General features: G+C 40.2%; 1 protein-coding gene across 1 annotated transcript; it reads right to left on the bottom strand.

The window, feature by feature from the left end:
• Positions 1-8,194: 8,194 nt before the first annotated feature.
• Positions 8,195-9,346, bottom strand: LOC117791492 (elongation of very long chain fatty acids protein AAEL008004). The gene is made up of 2 exons (XM_034631266.1): positions 8,866-9,346; positions 8,195-8,810 (listed from the first exon to the last, which is right to left on the bottom strand). The coding sequence occupies exons 1-2, from the start codon at positions 9,262-9,264 to the stop codon at positions 8,364-8,366; spliced, it is 846 nt and encodes a 281-aa protein (XP_034487157.1). The 5' UTR covers positions 9,265-9,346; the 3' UTR covers positions 8,195-8,363.
• Between the last annotated feature and the right edge of the window lie 6,974 nt (positions 9,347-16,320).

Here is a 16,320-nt window from a genome sequence, read left to right as displayed (position 1 = left end):
TTTTTTCTGGTGCCCAACAATAAACAGCAAAAACGAAGGAGAGCAAAAAAAAAAAAGGAATTGGCTTGAAAGAATGCCAAGCAAATATTAACCCTAGGCTATTCATTAAGTAGTCTTTTGCTCATATGTTTTGCTTTCCCATTTATTTTCCTCTTTTCTTTCTATTTTCTCTGTTCTTGTTGTTGTTGTTCCTTCTTTGTTTGAGCTTGATGTTGCTGCTCACGAAAGCTGTCAGCCATCGATGGCAACATGGCAACATCTGCCGCACCACTTGAGGCAACATCAACAAACTCAAGCTGGTCGCTTAAATTTTCCTTCTGCAGAGCGAACAAAACTCAATTGCTTATATTTTAATTTTGGGCACTTTTCATTTTAAATATTGCCAACAATAAGTCGCAGTCTCATTGCTGCTGTCTCATTTCCAAAAAGTACAAATTTCTTATTGCCTCAAATTGTCTGCGTGCAACAGCTGCCACAGTCTGACACCCAAAGGAGAACACTGAGAATGTCTGACACCCAAAGGAGAACACTGAGAATGTTGTACATTAAAAAGCTTAATGTCGCGTCGACCCCTTGTGCTTAGTTGTCATTTGCTGTCGCCGACCAGCAACCCCTGCCCTCTCCTGGCCACTTGTTCCCCTTAGTCCTTATCCTCTGCCTGTTTGCCTGCGCGTCTGGCTGTCGCTTAGTGTCTGGCGCCCATAAAACGCACCTGATGTGCAAAAATTGCTTAATTGAAACATAAGCCGCTATAATTTTGTGACGACCCCCGCAACGCAACAGCGACGAAAGCCAAACAATGCCATCAAAAATATTCAAATTTATGCGCTGCATATTAAGAGGCACGTTTCAGTGTCCTATTGTACCCTTGCCACATGCCACATACCACATCTACGAGGCTAGTCTCATTTGCCGCCTGTCTGTAATTAAAAGCGCTTAAATCAATGCCCAACACACACGCTGAAACTTAATAGTTAGCTTTGTATGCAAAGCAGACCATCTTCTACTCTTCCTGGTTGACCTTACTTATCTCCGACTCAGAGGAAAGCCTCTCCATTGGGATATCATGTCAGGCTATTATCGCTCTTCATTCCCCGTTGACTTACTTTAAGTTGTCAGTGTCAAGTTGTTCTTGTCTTTTGCCAAATGACAAAAAATTGCGACATCTGGGAAGAGAATAGTCTTCCGACTTTCGGCTTTGCTTATCTCGGTTTGGATATCTCTGGCAGCGCGACAAATTCGCGTATTATCTCAATCTGTTCCACCTTGCAGCGCGTGCCAGGCACTTTTATTATTGCCTTTCACGCGTTAATGCAGAAATCGTACTCGAATGGAGGGGAACTTTATCATCTTCTAGTCTTTCATTGCAAGAAGCGATGGGTCTATTGTTGTGCCTCGTAATTTATCTAAAGCTTTTGTCTACGACTGCCACCGCAGTGGCATCGCCATGTCACCCGTTTGTGGTCCAGGCTGAAGTTTCTGCTGCCAACTGGGGTCTGTCTTTCCAGACCAAAGGTGGTATAGCTCTCCCTGCTCTGCGTTAGCATCTCAATTTGGTTAGGCTTGGAGAGGGGGTACCCTTGTGCTGATAATGAAAGCACTGCCTTGACAGCATTCATGTCCCAGGGGTGCAACAATTTGGCACTGGAGCGATGTTGCCACACTTAAGCTTTGATTTTTTGGTAAAAGTAAACACTGAAGGGAACCCACCTCCAAGTTTACATTTGACTCGAGGGGGGAAAATACTTATCAGCAACCACAACTGAAAATTCAAGTATGTCAATAAGAAAATGAATTTCAGTTAAATTGAAGACTCAACCAAAAAGAAACGAATTTTCGTGTCAATTTCGGTATTTTGGTTCTTTCGAATTGCAACCGTTTACTTATTCATGACAGATTCTGTTCCCTTTTGTTTGTTGTCATCGTAATTCCGAGATATAAGTATGCCATATACGCTCTCATACACCCAACAATGTATCTTTAAGTCCGGACCGAAGGAATATTAAAAGCACAATGAATGCTGCGCAGTAAACGAAAATCTATTATAAAAAGAGTATATAAATTTCGTGGTAACAACTTTGTATTTAGAGAAAACAAATTGAAATTGCCTCCCAGGGGTGCCACCACGTGAGGCAAGCAAAAAATCGTTGTCAGAAGTATATTTAATATGCAAATCGAATGTGTCCTTCGGGATGATTATATTGTGCATTAAATAATATGCTTTATAAATTACACATAACATGCGTTTTTGCTTTCTTCTGTTTAAATATAAATGAGTATTTTAAAAAGCATTTTCTTGAATTGCTGATTGATGGGAAATGAGTGTAACCTGTTCAGGAAATTCGATTAGTTGAGTAAAAAATTTAATATAAATACGGAAAATGGATTGAGTGGCCGCTGTGCGAAACTTTTCCAATTTGTGCAGAGCATTCAGGTAAACGAAAGGTAAACAGTGACCCAGCCAGCCCAGACATAGGCAATCGGGCAATGCACCTGCTGCACACAAACATACTTCCATCCAAACCAAACTAAACTTTCCACTTTGCACAATCAGACAAATGCTGACCACGGCCTGGACCCTAAATCGAGTCACAAACTAATCGAACTCAAATACTCACACTCACACTCGCACTCGCACTCGAAACGTTTGCCTGATTTCTCGAGAGTGTGTGCACAGCTTGAAATTGCACAGTTTCTACTTCAATTTCTTCTTCATCTGCTTCTGAATTTCCCGAATGTGCCTTCTGTCTCGACCACATCCGGCTATCGCGCCATTCTCTTTTGTAGACTTGTTTGGGAAAAAGTTTAATCGTTCTCTCGTTCGTTTGCCGTCAGTTCTAGATATAAATTAGCTGTTTGGGGTTTCTCTAGCCAACCCCAAACCAAAACTGATAATTGTGTGTGACAGATGCGAAAGTCTGGTAACTCTAAGTTACGTCTTGTTTTGAGCCTTGTGATTGTTGTCTGTCCATTTCTATATTGCATGACTTTCAGAAAGTTTTAGTCCCAACATCAGGTAAAGGAAACATTATAAAATTATCTACTAAAAATGCATCAAATGGGAGATAAAAAAAAATAAAATTTAATATTGCTTAAAGTTAAAAGAGCGTAAAAAACACTTCATAAGACCATCTAGAATACTATTTACAACACTGGAAATGCAGGCTACACTATATGTTTGCATCTCATAATGAAGCATAGTTATTTATATTCTTCCTAGGTTCAGTTTATTTAAAGTAAATAAACAAAAGCTAATCAGTTAATAACAATTTGTTTAAGTAACGTCATGTTTATTTATTAAATACAGTTAAGATAATCAAATATACGTTAATCCTTTTTGTTATGATCTAATTAAATACCTTTCATTTCTCTGTAAAAATCTCTGTCCGATTTATACTTTGTTGGAATTTACTAATTTTATGAATTTTTTTGCTTAGATGAACACATTTTTGCTCTTTTGCGGGACGCTAATTAAATTACAAAAAGCAATTCTCGCACAATTTGCATTTTAGCCATGCCTCTTTTAAGTATCCTTTTTTTAGCATTTTCATTTTGTTTTGGGCCAGCTGTACTGACCCTGAGCTGTGCTTCGCTAATCATCGTCAACTCGCAAATGATGAACAAATTGTGCAACCTGTTCTCTTTTTTTTTTAATGACGAGGTGCCACATTTTTGGCAATATTCCGGCTCGGAGTCACCGTTCTGTGGCTTAGATAAGCAGAACAGCTGATGCTTAAGGACTTGAATTGGTAATGGGAAAGGAGTCAGCAATATTCCTGCTTATTTTCGGTGCTATTATTTAAGTTTTTTCATATTTCGTTGGCACTCAGTACAACGCTGTTGTCCTGCTAACTAGCCAGATTTCTTCTGCTGTTGTTTGTCTGCACAAATAACATTGCTGGAATGAGTCGGCACGTTCCGTTGTTTTCTTGTTCCGGTCTTCCGGTTGTCATTACAAGCGCGTCTCCTGCCACGACATCAGGCCTCGACGTGGCAAGACTGCGTGGCAAAGTCGTAAAGTAAATTTTTTAATTAGAGTCACGAGTAAAACAAAGCAATTAGTAAGCCTGTCAGAGCAATCCTTTTTGGGCATTCCCTCAGTTATTCTACTCTCTCTCTACTTCTCTTCTTCATTCTGTATTTTTAATTTCTCTGCCATGTTTTGGTCAAAATTTACGCGAGGGCGTGTGAATTATTGGAAAAGTAAATTATGTGAAAAGGGCAAATGAAGGGTCTCCGACCCTTTTGGATTCGCCTCAAGTCCTTTCACTTGCCGTTGCCGCTTGCCTCTTGCCTCTTGCCACTTAATGTATGAGCTGACACTTGCTTAACTCAACGGTTACTCAAGCATCAGCTGAACTTGAACTCGCACAATGAGTCGTTTTAGGCCATGCCACTCTTAAAATAGGGCTCCAAACTATGCTTTAATTAAATGCATTAACTTTTCCCTAACACAAAATATTCTTGGCCTCAATTTGTGTTGTTTTGTTGTTGTTTGAATTTTTGGTTTATATTTTGGCTACGTGGAGTGCATGCAAAGTCCGTGCAGTTGGCGAAACAAATAAACCGAAAAATGTGCATAACTCTTGGTCCGTGCCACGGCAACGAGAAGGTTGCAAAGTTTTGAACTTGTCCCAGTCGCGTGGCAAGCACTGGAAAACAAAGCAAATAAAAACGAAAAACGAGAAATGAAAATGGAAATAAAAATGTAGAAAACTAAGTTATTAGCAGCAACTGTTCTCGGGCTGAAATATGCAGGCGACCAGTTTGGTTGTTCAGTTGTGCAGCTCTTCAGTTGTTGTAGGTGTGGTCAGCTGGCTGTCGGTGTGGCAGGCAGGCAGGCAGTTATGTTGCATGCAGCCCTAGTTTATGCTAGCTGTATTTTGTGTGCGGGCATGCGGCAACATTGAACCGTTCCTTGTAAGCACTTTGCAACGCACAGCACATTGACATATTCCCCAAACTTGCTGTAACCCAACTTGCAACAAAATTTATTATCGTTGCACTTGCTAGGAAAATATTTGTGGTTCTCTTCGTACTCAGTATTAACATTTTATTTACTTTGGTTTTGATTGTTGTTGTGCGCGACAACAATTTGGGCAACTCCAATAAATAGCGCCATTTGGTGGACCCCCACCACATCCCATTCCCACTCAAAACAGTATTAAAATATTTACAAGTCGGTAAGAGACACGTTGCCACTTTTGGCAAGCGAAAGTGCTAACGCTATTTATCCAGTTCACAGCGTAACACCTTTTGGCCTCCTATCCACAAAGAATATATATTTCATCCACTGTCCACCCACTTCCACCCACTCTGTCTATGTCAGACATGTCGCTCCATCTTTGGCTAATAAAAATAAAAGCAAATAAAATTCATGCCAACGTTGCCATTACTCGTACAATAAAGCATATTATTTTAGCATTTATTTCATTTGCTCGACTCGAGTTTTTTCGTTTCTGGCTGCCATTTGGCAGAGCTAAAGTGTTTTTGTTCCAGCCACAATGAGGACGCCAACAACAACTTAAGAGACAGAGGGAGGATTCCAGTTGAAAATCTCTGTGCAACTACGAGTACGTGATATAATGAACGGCATAATTCACAGTTCATAATCGTAATCAGGGCTGCAGCAATATTATTTCACACTATATTTTTTCTGCTGGGTTTCCATTTCATTGACTCATAAAATCGCAAGAAGCTTCTTGCCCTGACTTTTCTCGCTAACTAAGAGGGAGATTAAATTCTTCTAGGAAATTATCGCTTTTGAAAAGTGACCTCAGAAGTTTCTGCGAATGAAATGATTGTTTAGTTTTTTTTTTTTTGTCTGCGGTTATAAATTTTGCCTGCGATATGCTGACTATAGGAAAAGTTGAAAGTCCTTCTGCAGGCAATTGAATTTCGCCTTTGGAGTTAGTTACATTCGAGGAGCACTTCAGTCGAGTGGAAGCCAACGACGCACAAAAATTGAACTGTATTGATTTTTGATGGAGGTGTGCGTCTGTTTCTGTATGTGTGTGTGTGTGTGTGTGTGTGTGTGTGTACTTTAAAAACTTTGTCCAGCAATGCAGAATACAAAAAGGAAAATAAGCAACAGCAAGATGGGCAGGATGTGCGGTTGCTTGTTCAAAGTTCAATGAAGTATGGAATGCTTGAGACTGTAGTCCAAAGTATCGCCACAACTTGTGGCAGGCAGTCGGTGTGAGGCAGGGGCAGGCTTAGAGGTAGACTTGCTCAAAATGCGCAACTAATAAGTGCGCAGAAGATGGCAGCTCTGCCACTTTGTCAAAGTCAAACACAAAGTCATTGAGCACACGTTGCGTATACGCCTTGAGGCATTATCAGTGCATTAGTTGCTGGTGCATTATTAATGTTTTTTCTTAGGATTTGTATATGGACATAACTTTTTTGTGTGTTGAGACCGACCTCAATATTAATGGAATTGATTTGGGCAAGAGACGAGCATGGGAATAAATGTGGTTCACTTGGCTATTTCGTGCCTGTGCCAATTATTGTACAATGATAAGTTTTAACATTAATTTTGTGGCAAGTGCGTGTCAGCCACTGTGACTTTATGCGACTCTTTGCGCCCGTGACCCCTTGACCTGTTGCATGTTGTACCCCTCACAGCGAGCGAGAGTTAATTACTTTGATTTATTTATAAATTATTAAGCTGCTGTTGTACATGCGTGGCCTGTCACTGATTTCAAATTGCACTTAATTACGAATCCATGTACTTACAAATTAACAAAATTCCACGAGAGTGAAAAAAGTCAATACTCCCCCTTAAACACAGTTTACATCAGTTACAAAAATTATGCATTACACAAAAAAAAAATGAAGCAAATCATTGCAGAGTTATTTATTGTACTGATAAAACATAAAAAAAATTTAAATACACATATTGTAAGTTGTTAAAGGTTAGATGACACATTCTCAGTGTTGAAATCGCTAGGAATCGGTGATAATATTATAATGAATATATTAAGTTTTTCAAAATTAATGTGAAACTGATATTTCTTACTTATAATTTTTATAATGGATATTATCTTTATAGCCATAAAGTCTCTATTACTCAAACTTATCAATCAACAAGCGGATCAGTTGTTCAATATTATGCATACGCCGTGTGTAACAACCCTTCTTTTAGTAATGGCAAAGCTGTTGTTTGGTTTTCATCACATTTTATATGACTTGTAAACAAAGCCCCAAAATTCAGTCAATTGGGTCCTTGGAACTGTTTTAGTTGCCGATAAAGATGCTGCCAAGAATGTCGCTGGTATTTGTACTGTCTATATGTGTATCCATATCTATCCATATGTACTTGTACATCTTTGGCGCTTCCGTTCCCAATATTTACGCTTGGCCTCGGCTGTAGAACTTTATTATTAGAAAAGTTTTAATGTATTTGGCAAACGCACGAACAAACACAATGAACAACGTGAGCTTCAATGTTGCGCAGACAAACATACATATTTAGCAGTATATATATGTATATATGTATATTTAAAATGCCAAATCCAAGCGTAACTCAACGAACGTATTATCGACTCTGGCCAAATTGCAAGCTTAATAGGCCAAGATTGTGGCAAGTTATTTAATAAGACTAATTTGCTGCCTCAAAAGGTCATGGTTAAAAGTCAACAACGTTCCCACTTTGCCATTATCGAGCTTTAATATCTATACACACATACACACACACACACACACACTGATGCGTAAATTTCTTTGATGCCACCGCGAGTGGCATGTGGCAAGTTTTCAACCCGAAACTCACAGAAACTTTGATGTGTTTTCGTTCTCTGTCTCTCTCATCCTTCCTCTTACTCTCTGGTTTCCTTGCCACAGCCGAATGACCCAATTGAAATGAAGTTAGAAAAATTCTGCGGTAAAAGAGAGTGTGTGTATTTGTGTGTGTGTGTGCCTGCCACAAGATGAGCAGAGTCTGGTTTTGTTATCCTTTGTCGAGAGAGTGAAATATGAAAATTAAATAAAATGCGCGTGTGGCAAGTTGGCAGTCAAATGGGTTAAAAGTGAGTTCTTCTTCTATGTTTGCTTTGACCAAAAGCGGAAAGAAAATTGCCCAAGGCTTAAAATGAAGCTGTAGACATTATTGATAATATATTGAGTCCATTTCCAAGCTTAAACTTACGTAGAGAAATAAAAACAAAAACGAAATGAAAGAAAAATAAATTAATGTTCTGGTAAATAGATATTGATTACAGTGTCAGTCGAAATGTTTATTCATATTAGGCAAACAAATCAAAGTGATTCGATCTCACGATTTGCATATTTGCTTATACATACGTAAGTAAAATGAACTTAAACCTTAACTTTATCAGCTCGCAGCTGGTCAGTCGGGCAGCTCAGCTGAGTGTTGACTTTGACGACGTTACCGACTTGACGGCGTCTCCCTTTCGAGCCTTGCGTATGTAGGTCTTGTAGTAGAAGTCGAAGAACATGGCAAACATAAAGATGTTCTGGCTGAAGCCAATGAACGCGATGAAGACGGAGAAGTTACACGGATTGTGCACGAGCACGAGCAGAAAGTGAAGTGTGAGGTAACCAAACTGGATCAACTGCAGCTGCGTAATGTGTCGCTTCCACCAGAGCTGCTTCACGGCACCCAGCGAGCTGGCAAAGTAATAGGCGTACATCACAGCATGAACGAGGAGATTGATCAGACCCAGCATGGTACAGTGGGAGCCCACTTGGAAAGTCATAAAGATGGACACACCAAAGACCATTCCAGCGTGATGATAGACATGCAGGAAGCTCACCTGCGAGTTCTTCTTACGCAACACTATAAAGACCTGCAAAACAATTGAGCTAATCGAGATAACTGCTGGCGAATAGGGCACTACTGACCGTATCAAGTAGATCGAGGTACTTGAGCATATAGTATCCATACGAGGCATAAATCAATCCCATCATTTGAGACGTTGTGTTATCGTGTTCCACAGGCTGACAAAGGAAACTGTATCGAGGATTGAACACCGTGTTGAACAATCCGTATATAAAAATCACCGAGTTGGCAACGACTTGAACAGCATTGTACAACTGCATGACAAACTTCAGTTCGAAGGGTCGGCGGTTCGCCATCCATTTTGGCCCGAAGTGCAGCACAAAGGCCAAGTAGAGGACGACAATGGCCGCCACACTCCATAAGTTGCCCACCAGAGGATAATGGGACACTCGCGGATCATTGTGCTGATGATACAGATCACGCACCAAATAGTAGATATATGCCACTACGTTGGGTGTCATCGCAACTCCCACACAATCACAGTTTCGCAGGAATCTGACTTAACAATCACCTTCACTCCACGTCGACTTCCAGAGACGATTTGCACACCGCGAAGGTCGGTATTCTTCTGATCGGAAACGAATCGGACACGTGCTCAAGTGCTCAATCAGTCGGCTCTACAAGACTACAAAATACCTCGTATGGTAATGACCGCTAAATGAGAAGCGATGAGAAATGAGGTTCGTCTGATTAACCTATGCAAAGTACCCACTGTGTGAGCTCTGTCTGAATAGAAATGCACGGTGGCATTGACCACGGCAGCAATTTACTACAATCTAACAATTTCAAGTAATTATAACATTATCCCATCACTCCGATTTACACAGCAAACTACAGTGCCTAGCAAACTTCTGTGACAACATCTAGCTAATTACACATTTTTATTCTTTGCAAAATTATTTAATAATAAGCGTTAATATTGTGTTAAATAATATAAAAATGAGACTTTATTGAGGTCTGGGTTTTTTACAAACAACTTAATTATATCATAGTTTTTGAATCTTATTTTTGCCATTTTATTAAATTAAAAATTCTCAGATTTTAATCAATAATATACATTACAAAACAATTATAATTATAATGTAATATTAAAATTTATTTATGATTTTGGTTACAATATATATATTTTTTCAAAGATTGATTAAGGATTTTCAAAAAATAATTGCTTAAATTGTATTTTCTAAATATAACAATTACTATAACAGTTTCTCTTTAAGTCGAGCAGAATACTCGTATAGCTGTTAGTATCTTTAGACCTTAGCAACATTTGTAGAAAGGAAACTTCAACTAAACATAACCATGTTATGAGGAAGACTCAATTGTTAATCGATGTTAGGACAGGAGAAGGGTTAGAAGATATATAGAATACGTATGCCTTAGCACACACATGGGGTCAATCATGACCTTGTGTGAGTTGATGAATGGAATGACCTTGTTGTACTCGCACAATGAGTCGTACACTCTCGTGCTTTTGGCCAAAACCATCATTTGCATTTGGCTCAGTGCCGCGCTACATGACAATAAATGAGCGGCTGCTCATTTGCACAAATAAGCCATAACCGCATGGCTGATGGCGGCCATTGCCATCTTGAATGCTCCGTGTTCTGGCCAAGACTTGGCATTGGAGTCGTGAGTTGGGAGAGGCTCGTTCGCAATGTGAAGTGGAGCTGGTAGTGTAAGTCCTGTTGCAATAACCATAATGGCAACGTTTACGGCCACGGCAAACAACAAAAATAATAATGGTAATCATTTTGACGCTCGCCGGAAGTATGCAAATATAGGGAGACGATGATGACGATGATGACGATGTCGATTCAGTTACACACAAGGGCTGCCTGACGGTTGGCGTGAGAAGGACACCGTCGACGTCAAGGATATGGTCAGGTGCTAGCAGGAGTGACCGCCAAGGACCACATCGAGGCTCTGTTTCAAAAGCCACTGAAAATGAAGTGTTTTTATACCCTGTATTCAGAACGAATTTTTTAAAAGGCTACCATGAAATTAAACATGTGTGTGTAACTGACGTTTCATGCCTTAAAAATGAGTGAATCTGCATTAACCTTTTTATGAGAATTTCAGATCAATAAAAACGTAATGTTTTTATAATGAGCAGCAATTGTTTAATAATCATATTTATAGGGTATCTCATACATTTCAACTCTGTTTGTTTGCGTTCCCTTAAATGATTCGTTAATGAAGGTGATGCAAACATACATACTATATATGTAGTAAGTAAACAGTGGGGCGACAGCAAATATATACTCATACATATATAGCCGTAATGCAAAAGTGTCTGCCAAAGCTATCACTACTATCTCCTTCTCTCTCCCACTATCTTTCACACTCTGTGCCTTTATAGTCTTTGTGATGGTGGCTCAGCAAATGAAAATAATAATCTCTTTCGTCAGGAAATGAAGGGAAATTTACCAGGAAACTTTTGTGACGTGCCGCAAACACAACGTGCAAATAAACCACATCTCTCTCTCTCTCTTTCCCTCTCTGTCTCTCTGTCTCTCTTTTTCTCTGTTGGTGTGGGCCTGCTTTTGTCTGTGAATTTAAAATGAAAACTTGTCATATACACAGATTTATACGCCTCACAAGTATGTGTAATATGTTGGTCAACTGGGATAGTCATTTGGCACAGAAGCTTAAGTTCCTATTAGGGTACATAATAATTAACAACAAAGTTCATAAACTTTAACAAAAATTACAAACACACAAGTACCAACATAAATATTTAAATTATTAATCTAGTTGCTTGCAGTGTCACTCTACTTAATTTTTTATTGAATTTATCACAAGTTACACAAATTTTTATTTTATAAAATTCTAATATTTATTTTGGACTGACTTTGTTGGTTGCTAAATAAACATACATACATATATTTATTGAATCTTTTATTGCTTTAGCTTTTATCGACATTTTATGGCGGTTTTCACTTTTAAAGCAAACATTTATGTTGTAATATCTGCAATTTTTTTGTTCGCTTTAGGTCGTAAAATATAACGAATTTCCAGGAAAGTGTTACGCCTTGCTGGCCACGTTAATAGCCACAGTCCACGGTCAGTTTCCATAATTAGGAGCAACATTAATAGGACTACTATCAACGAAAGGCAATAAAATGTAATATGCATGTGCCAGGGTTGTCATTACATCCACTTGCAGTCTAAAAATCGGGCCAATCTGTGCAATTGTGAATAATTATCGCTTTGGCAAGTGGCCGTGATAATGACTCAATTTTGAATGGAAACAAAAGGAAAGGTAAGAAGCATTTAATTATTATGATTATGACTGCGTTTGTGTTGGCAATCACATCAGATACTTGCTACTGGCATTGCTATAGCATACATTTAGGGGCCATTTGGACCCGCCCCAAGACTACCCCCCAACAATGTGACCGCGTTCATTCGAGCGTAATTTGGCAAATGCCGAGAACTTCAAGGATATTACATAAATGCAGGCCATGCGTCTGAAGCATATTCTTAATACCATGCATCCCACTTCCTAGCCGAGTGTGTATGTGTGTGTGTGGGTGTGTGTGTATGTGTGGGTGGAACTTCTAAAGTTCAAGTCAATGTCGCAAACTGTTAACGGCGCGTTAATAATGCGATTAGTGGATGTTTGGGTCCTCATCCCTCTCTCGAAGTATTCCAGGCCTAAAACCCTCCAGCCAGAAAGCAACCAGTCAACGAACCAAGCCAAATTTCTAAATTGCCTTTAATTGGCAACATTTTAAAATTCATGCCAGTTGGCCATTTGTTTTGAGTGGGATCATAGGATGTTTTCGGGTGTATAACTTGTTCAAATTAATAAAATTGCGGCAAGGGATTTTTGATAGCTGCTTTTATTTTAATTTGATGACCACAAGTGCTACCCAATTTTCAAAAAAATTTTAAAGACACTTACTTAGCATATTTTGTAAAATTGAATTTGTATTCACTGTAGTTAATCTGACTGATTTTACAATCAATTTTGTTGCGAATATCACCCTGATTAGGAGGTTAATAATAAATATAGGTTGAATATGACTCGAATCCTCGCTTTATTCAATTATTTCTGGCTCTGTCCATGGGAATCCCCCGCTAATATTATATTTTCAATTTCATTTTCAATTTTTGCGCATATTTTACATTATTTTTTAGCTGGTATCAGGTTTCGCTGAAGCAAAATGGAAGTGGCGCCTTTTTGCTGACTTTATCGAAACGCGAAGTAAAATGCAATATCGGAAAAAAAATAAAAATAGATTCTCAGTTTCTATGAACCTTTTATTGAGTAGAGAATCGCAGACTGTTGGTTGTTACACTAAGCCCAGTTGGTAGTACAAAAAGAGCCAAAAGCAATAGAAATGATTTCGTAAAAATATGACAAACAATCAAAATGTATTCGAAAAGACCGCAACAGCGGCAACAGAACATGCCAGCTGAGCCCGCGCCTCAGATTTGTTAGACAGTCAGCCAGAGGCAGACAGAGACAGAATGTGAGTGAGAGAGAGAGAGAAAGATGGGACCATTGTAGTTAATAGAGAGCTGAGACGCGGGCGGCGTGAAGTAGGAAATATAGCTTTGCCGTTCGTTGCACAGAGGAGGACTGATGAAAATTTATTGCTGCCAACATACCCAAAGGGATTCGCAAATATAATACGTACAACAACCACAGCGGGGACGCATCAGTCGGCTGGGAGCGAGGGCGGATCCAACAGTTGGGCGGATGAGCGCGCGAACAGATGGTTAAAAGGCGTCAGCAGTAGCTGTGTGGCAACGACTGTGTGGCAGCGACTGTGTGGCAGCGACGGAAACGAGGCGACTGCACACAAACACGTACAACATGTCATGCAGCTGCCAACTAACTCCCACCCTTCTTAGAATTCGAACTGTATGCCAACATGTGAGTGTGCCGCCTGGAGTGTGTGTTCTCTCTGTGTGTGTGTGTCTGAGCCAGAATGGGCGTGAGTATAGACAAAAACTAAACCTATGAAAAATTTCGCAAAAACAGCAAGCAAAACATGCAAAATGCGGTTTGAGCTGCGTTTCGCTCTGAAGAAATCTGCTGAAAAAAATCTGTTTGAAATATATGACAGCTAAAGCATACTTCCCTGCCCACACCCCCAATGTGGCAGTTGCATAACGTGCGAGACTAAACTGCGCTGCAAGCACGCACTCGCCATGTTTTGTTATGAAAATTTAAGTGAAATCACTAAAAATGGCAAACAAAACTGTTAGATATGCAGCCAGATAAAAGGGGGCGTGTCAGAGCAGGCGGAGGAGGAGGTGGTGGGAGTGGGAGTGGGGCATGTTGTTATGCCTTCGGCTGGGAAAACAGCTGTTTAGACTTGAGTTTGAGTTTGAGTCGCGCTGCACTCTATGAAAAATGTTGTTGGCAGCTTATAAAAATGTTGACTTGATATGAGTTAATGTGCCTGCTTCAAGTGCAGCCAAGTTGGCAGCACGTGCAACAGATTTCTAAGCTGGCGACAGCAGCTGCTGCAAGAACATGATTCCCAAAAATAGGTCAAACACTGACAATGTGTGTCCTGTGTCTCGTGTCTCGTGTCTCGTGTTATAGAGTGTTCTGGGCTAATGGCTTTTGTTACTCAATAAACATTTGTCAACGACGCACACAGCAACTACAGCGACCCAAGGCGTTACTCTATTCCTCTTGCCCTCCTCCTGCCCCGCTCTTCACTCCCGTCTCCTCAGAGTGTGCCTCCAATTTGCTACGATCATATGTACGAGTCGTGCTCCGATTGCCATCCTTTTGCCAATAGCTACGTTTTATTGCCTTGTCCTTTGCCATTGACTACAACACGACAACAGCCAAAACAAAAGTGTACAAAGCAACAACAACAACAACAACAGCAATAACCACTACAACAACAGCAATGAGGAGGACATTGGAATTGCCAGGATACGCTCGCTCACAAAAGCTAGTGCAAAAATTTATGATCAGTGACAAAAGCACATTTCCACCTGTGATATACTCGTACTCGCTTGTTGTGCCTGTGTGTGGTGTGCGTGTGTGTGTGTGTGTGGAGTGTGCATGTTTTTCCTTTTTTTTTTGTTTTGTTTTTCGCAGCGTATACGCCCTTTCACTGCCATAGAAAACGGGACCGCCCTCAGGTGGAAAAACAAAAACAAAAACAAAGAATGAGAGAGAGTGGGCAATAATTCCACACTGGGCCACGCATCGATGGCCCTTTTATGCGCTTCGCAGTTTTCACATTTTCTTCTCTTTTTGCCAGCCTTGTTGTTGTTGCTGCTGCTGTTATTTTTGTTGTTGCAGCCAGTGCGCGTTTGCCTTGGATTTTTGCGATAATGGAGACAAATGTTGGGCTCTTAAATTTATCGATTGGTTTGGTAAAAGTTGCCAAGCAAAAATATGGCCATGGCATGTGAATTTGTTTTATAGCTCAGTTTTAGTCATGTCCCCATACACAGATTAAATATGCTTAAAGGCAGAGGTTTGTAGAATCGAGCTGCGCACCTGAACTTTCAATTTATAACTTGTTTTTCATGGACTAATAGAAGAAAAGCAAAGTCCAGTCGGCCAGCGGCAAACAATGAATTGCTCTTCGCTCCGAAATAAACTTGCGCTTGCAAAAGTCAAACTATTTGTAGAATTTGCCCAATTTCCTCTTAGCCCCCACCATTCCTGTTCATCCTGTTCATTCTGTGCATCCTTGAAGACTTTTGGGCTGACTGGAAAGAAACTTTCAAATTGAAAGTTCATCGAATTTTGGCAGCTGCAGCTGCAGCTGTCAAGGAAAATTGTGTTAGGCTGCGGCACTTAAATTTTCATGCGATTTGTTAAAGCTGTTGGGAATGCGGTCGGAGCAGAGTTTTGAACGGATGTAGCGATGGCCAGGAGCAATTGGAGCATAGTTTGAGCATGTGCAGCGGATTAGACTGTCAGATAAACTCGCACATGCAACTGACCCTCTCCCCGTGGAGCCTGCAGGCAATTCTCTCTCTCTCTCTTTCTCAGTCTCTCTTCTCTTCCTACTCTCTGTCTCTGACTGTGTTTTAATTTTCGCGATTCCATAACGAAGCGAACTTCAACGGGGGCTTAAAATTAAACACTGCACGTGCTCGAGGAGCATGGCGCCTGGATTTATGCAGCGTTACATTGGCATTTAAATAGGGTCGGGATTGCGGTGCACTCTCACTCCCCCTCTCTCCCTCTCTCTCTCTCTCTCTCGTATTTCTATTTTCATTTTTAGTTGTATTTCTCTGTGTATTTTTTGAAGCTTTTTTCTATTATGTAAAAACATAAATGCAACTTACGCTGAGTGCTATGCTAAATATGAAAGCTGCAAAATGGAAAATGTTGACGGCAAAACGTTGCAGATATAAATATGGGAAAATTTCTTTGCTTTCGCTCTCTCTCTCTAACCTCTCTTACCTCTCGAACATGTGAAATGCATAAGCACGAAGCAAACGGTGGGGTTGGGGGAGGGGATGTGGCATTGTTCACGCGTTGCAAGTTGTTGGCAGTGGCATTAAATGTGTTGTACTCGCAG

Source organism: Drosophila innubila (assembly GCF_004354385.1).
Source record: "Drosophila innubila isolate TH190305 chromosome 3R unlocalized genomic scaffold, UK_Dinn_1.0 2_E_3R, whole genome shotgun sequence".
NCBI lineage: Eukaryota > Metazoa > Arthropoda > Insecta > Diptera > Drosophilidae > Drosophila > Drosophila innubila.
Note: the sequence above shows the minus strand (reverse complement) of the source record. Positions and strands in the feature narration are given on the sequence as shown.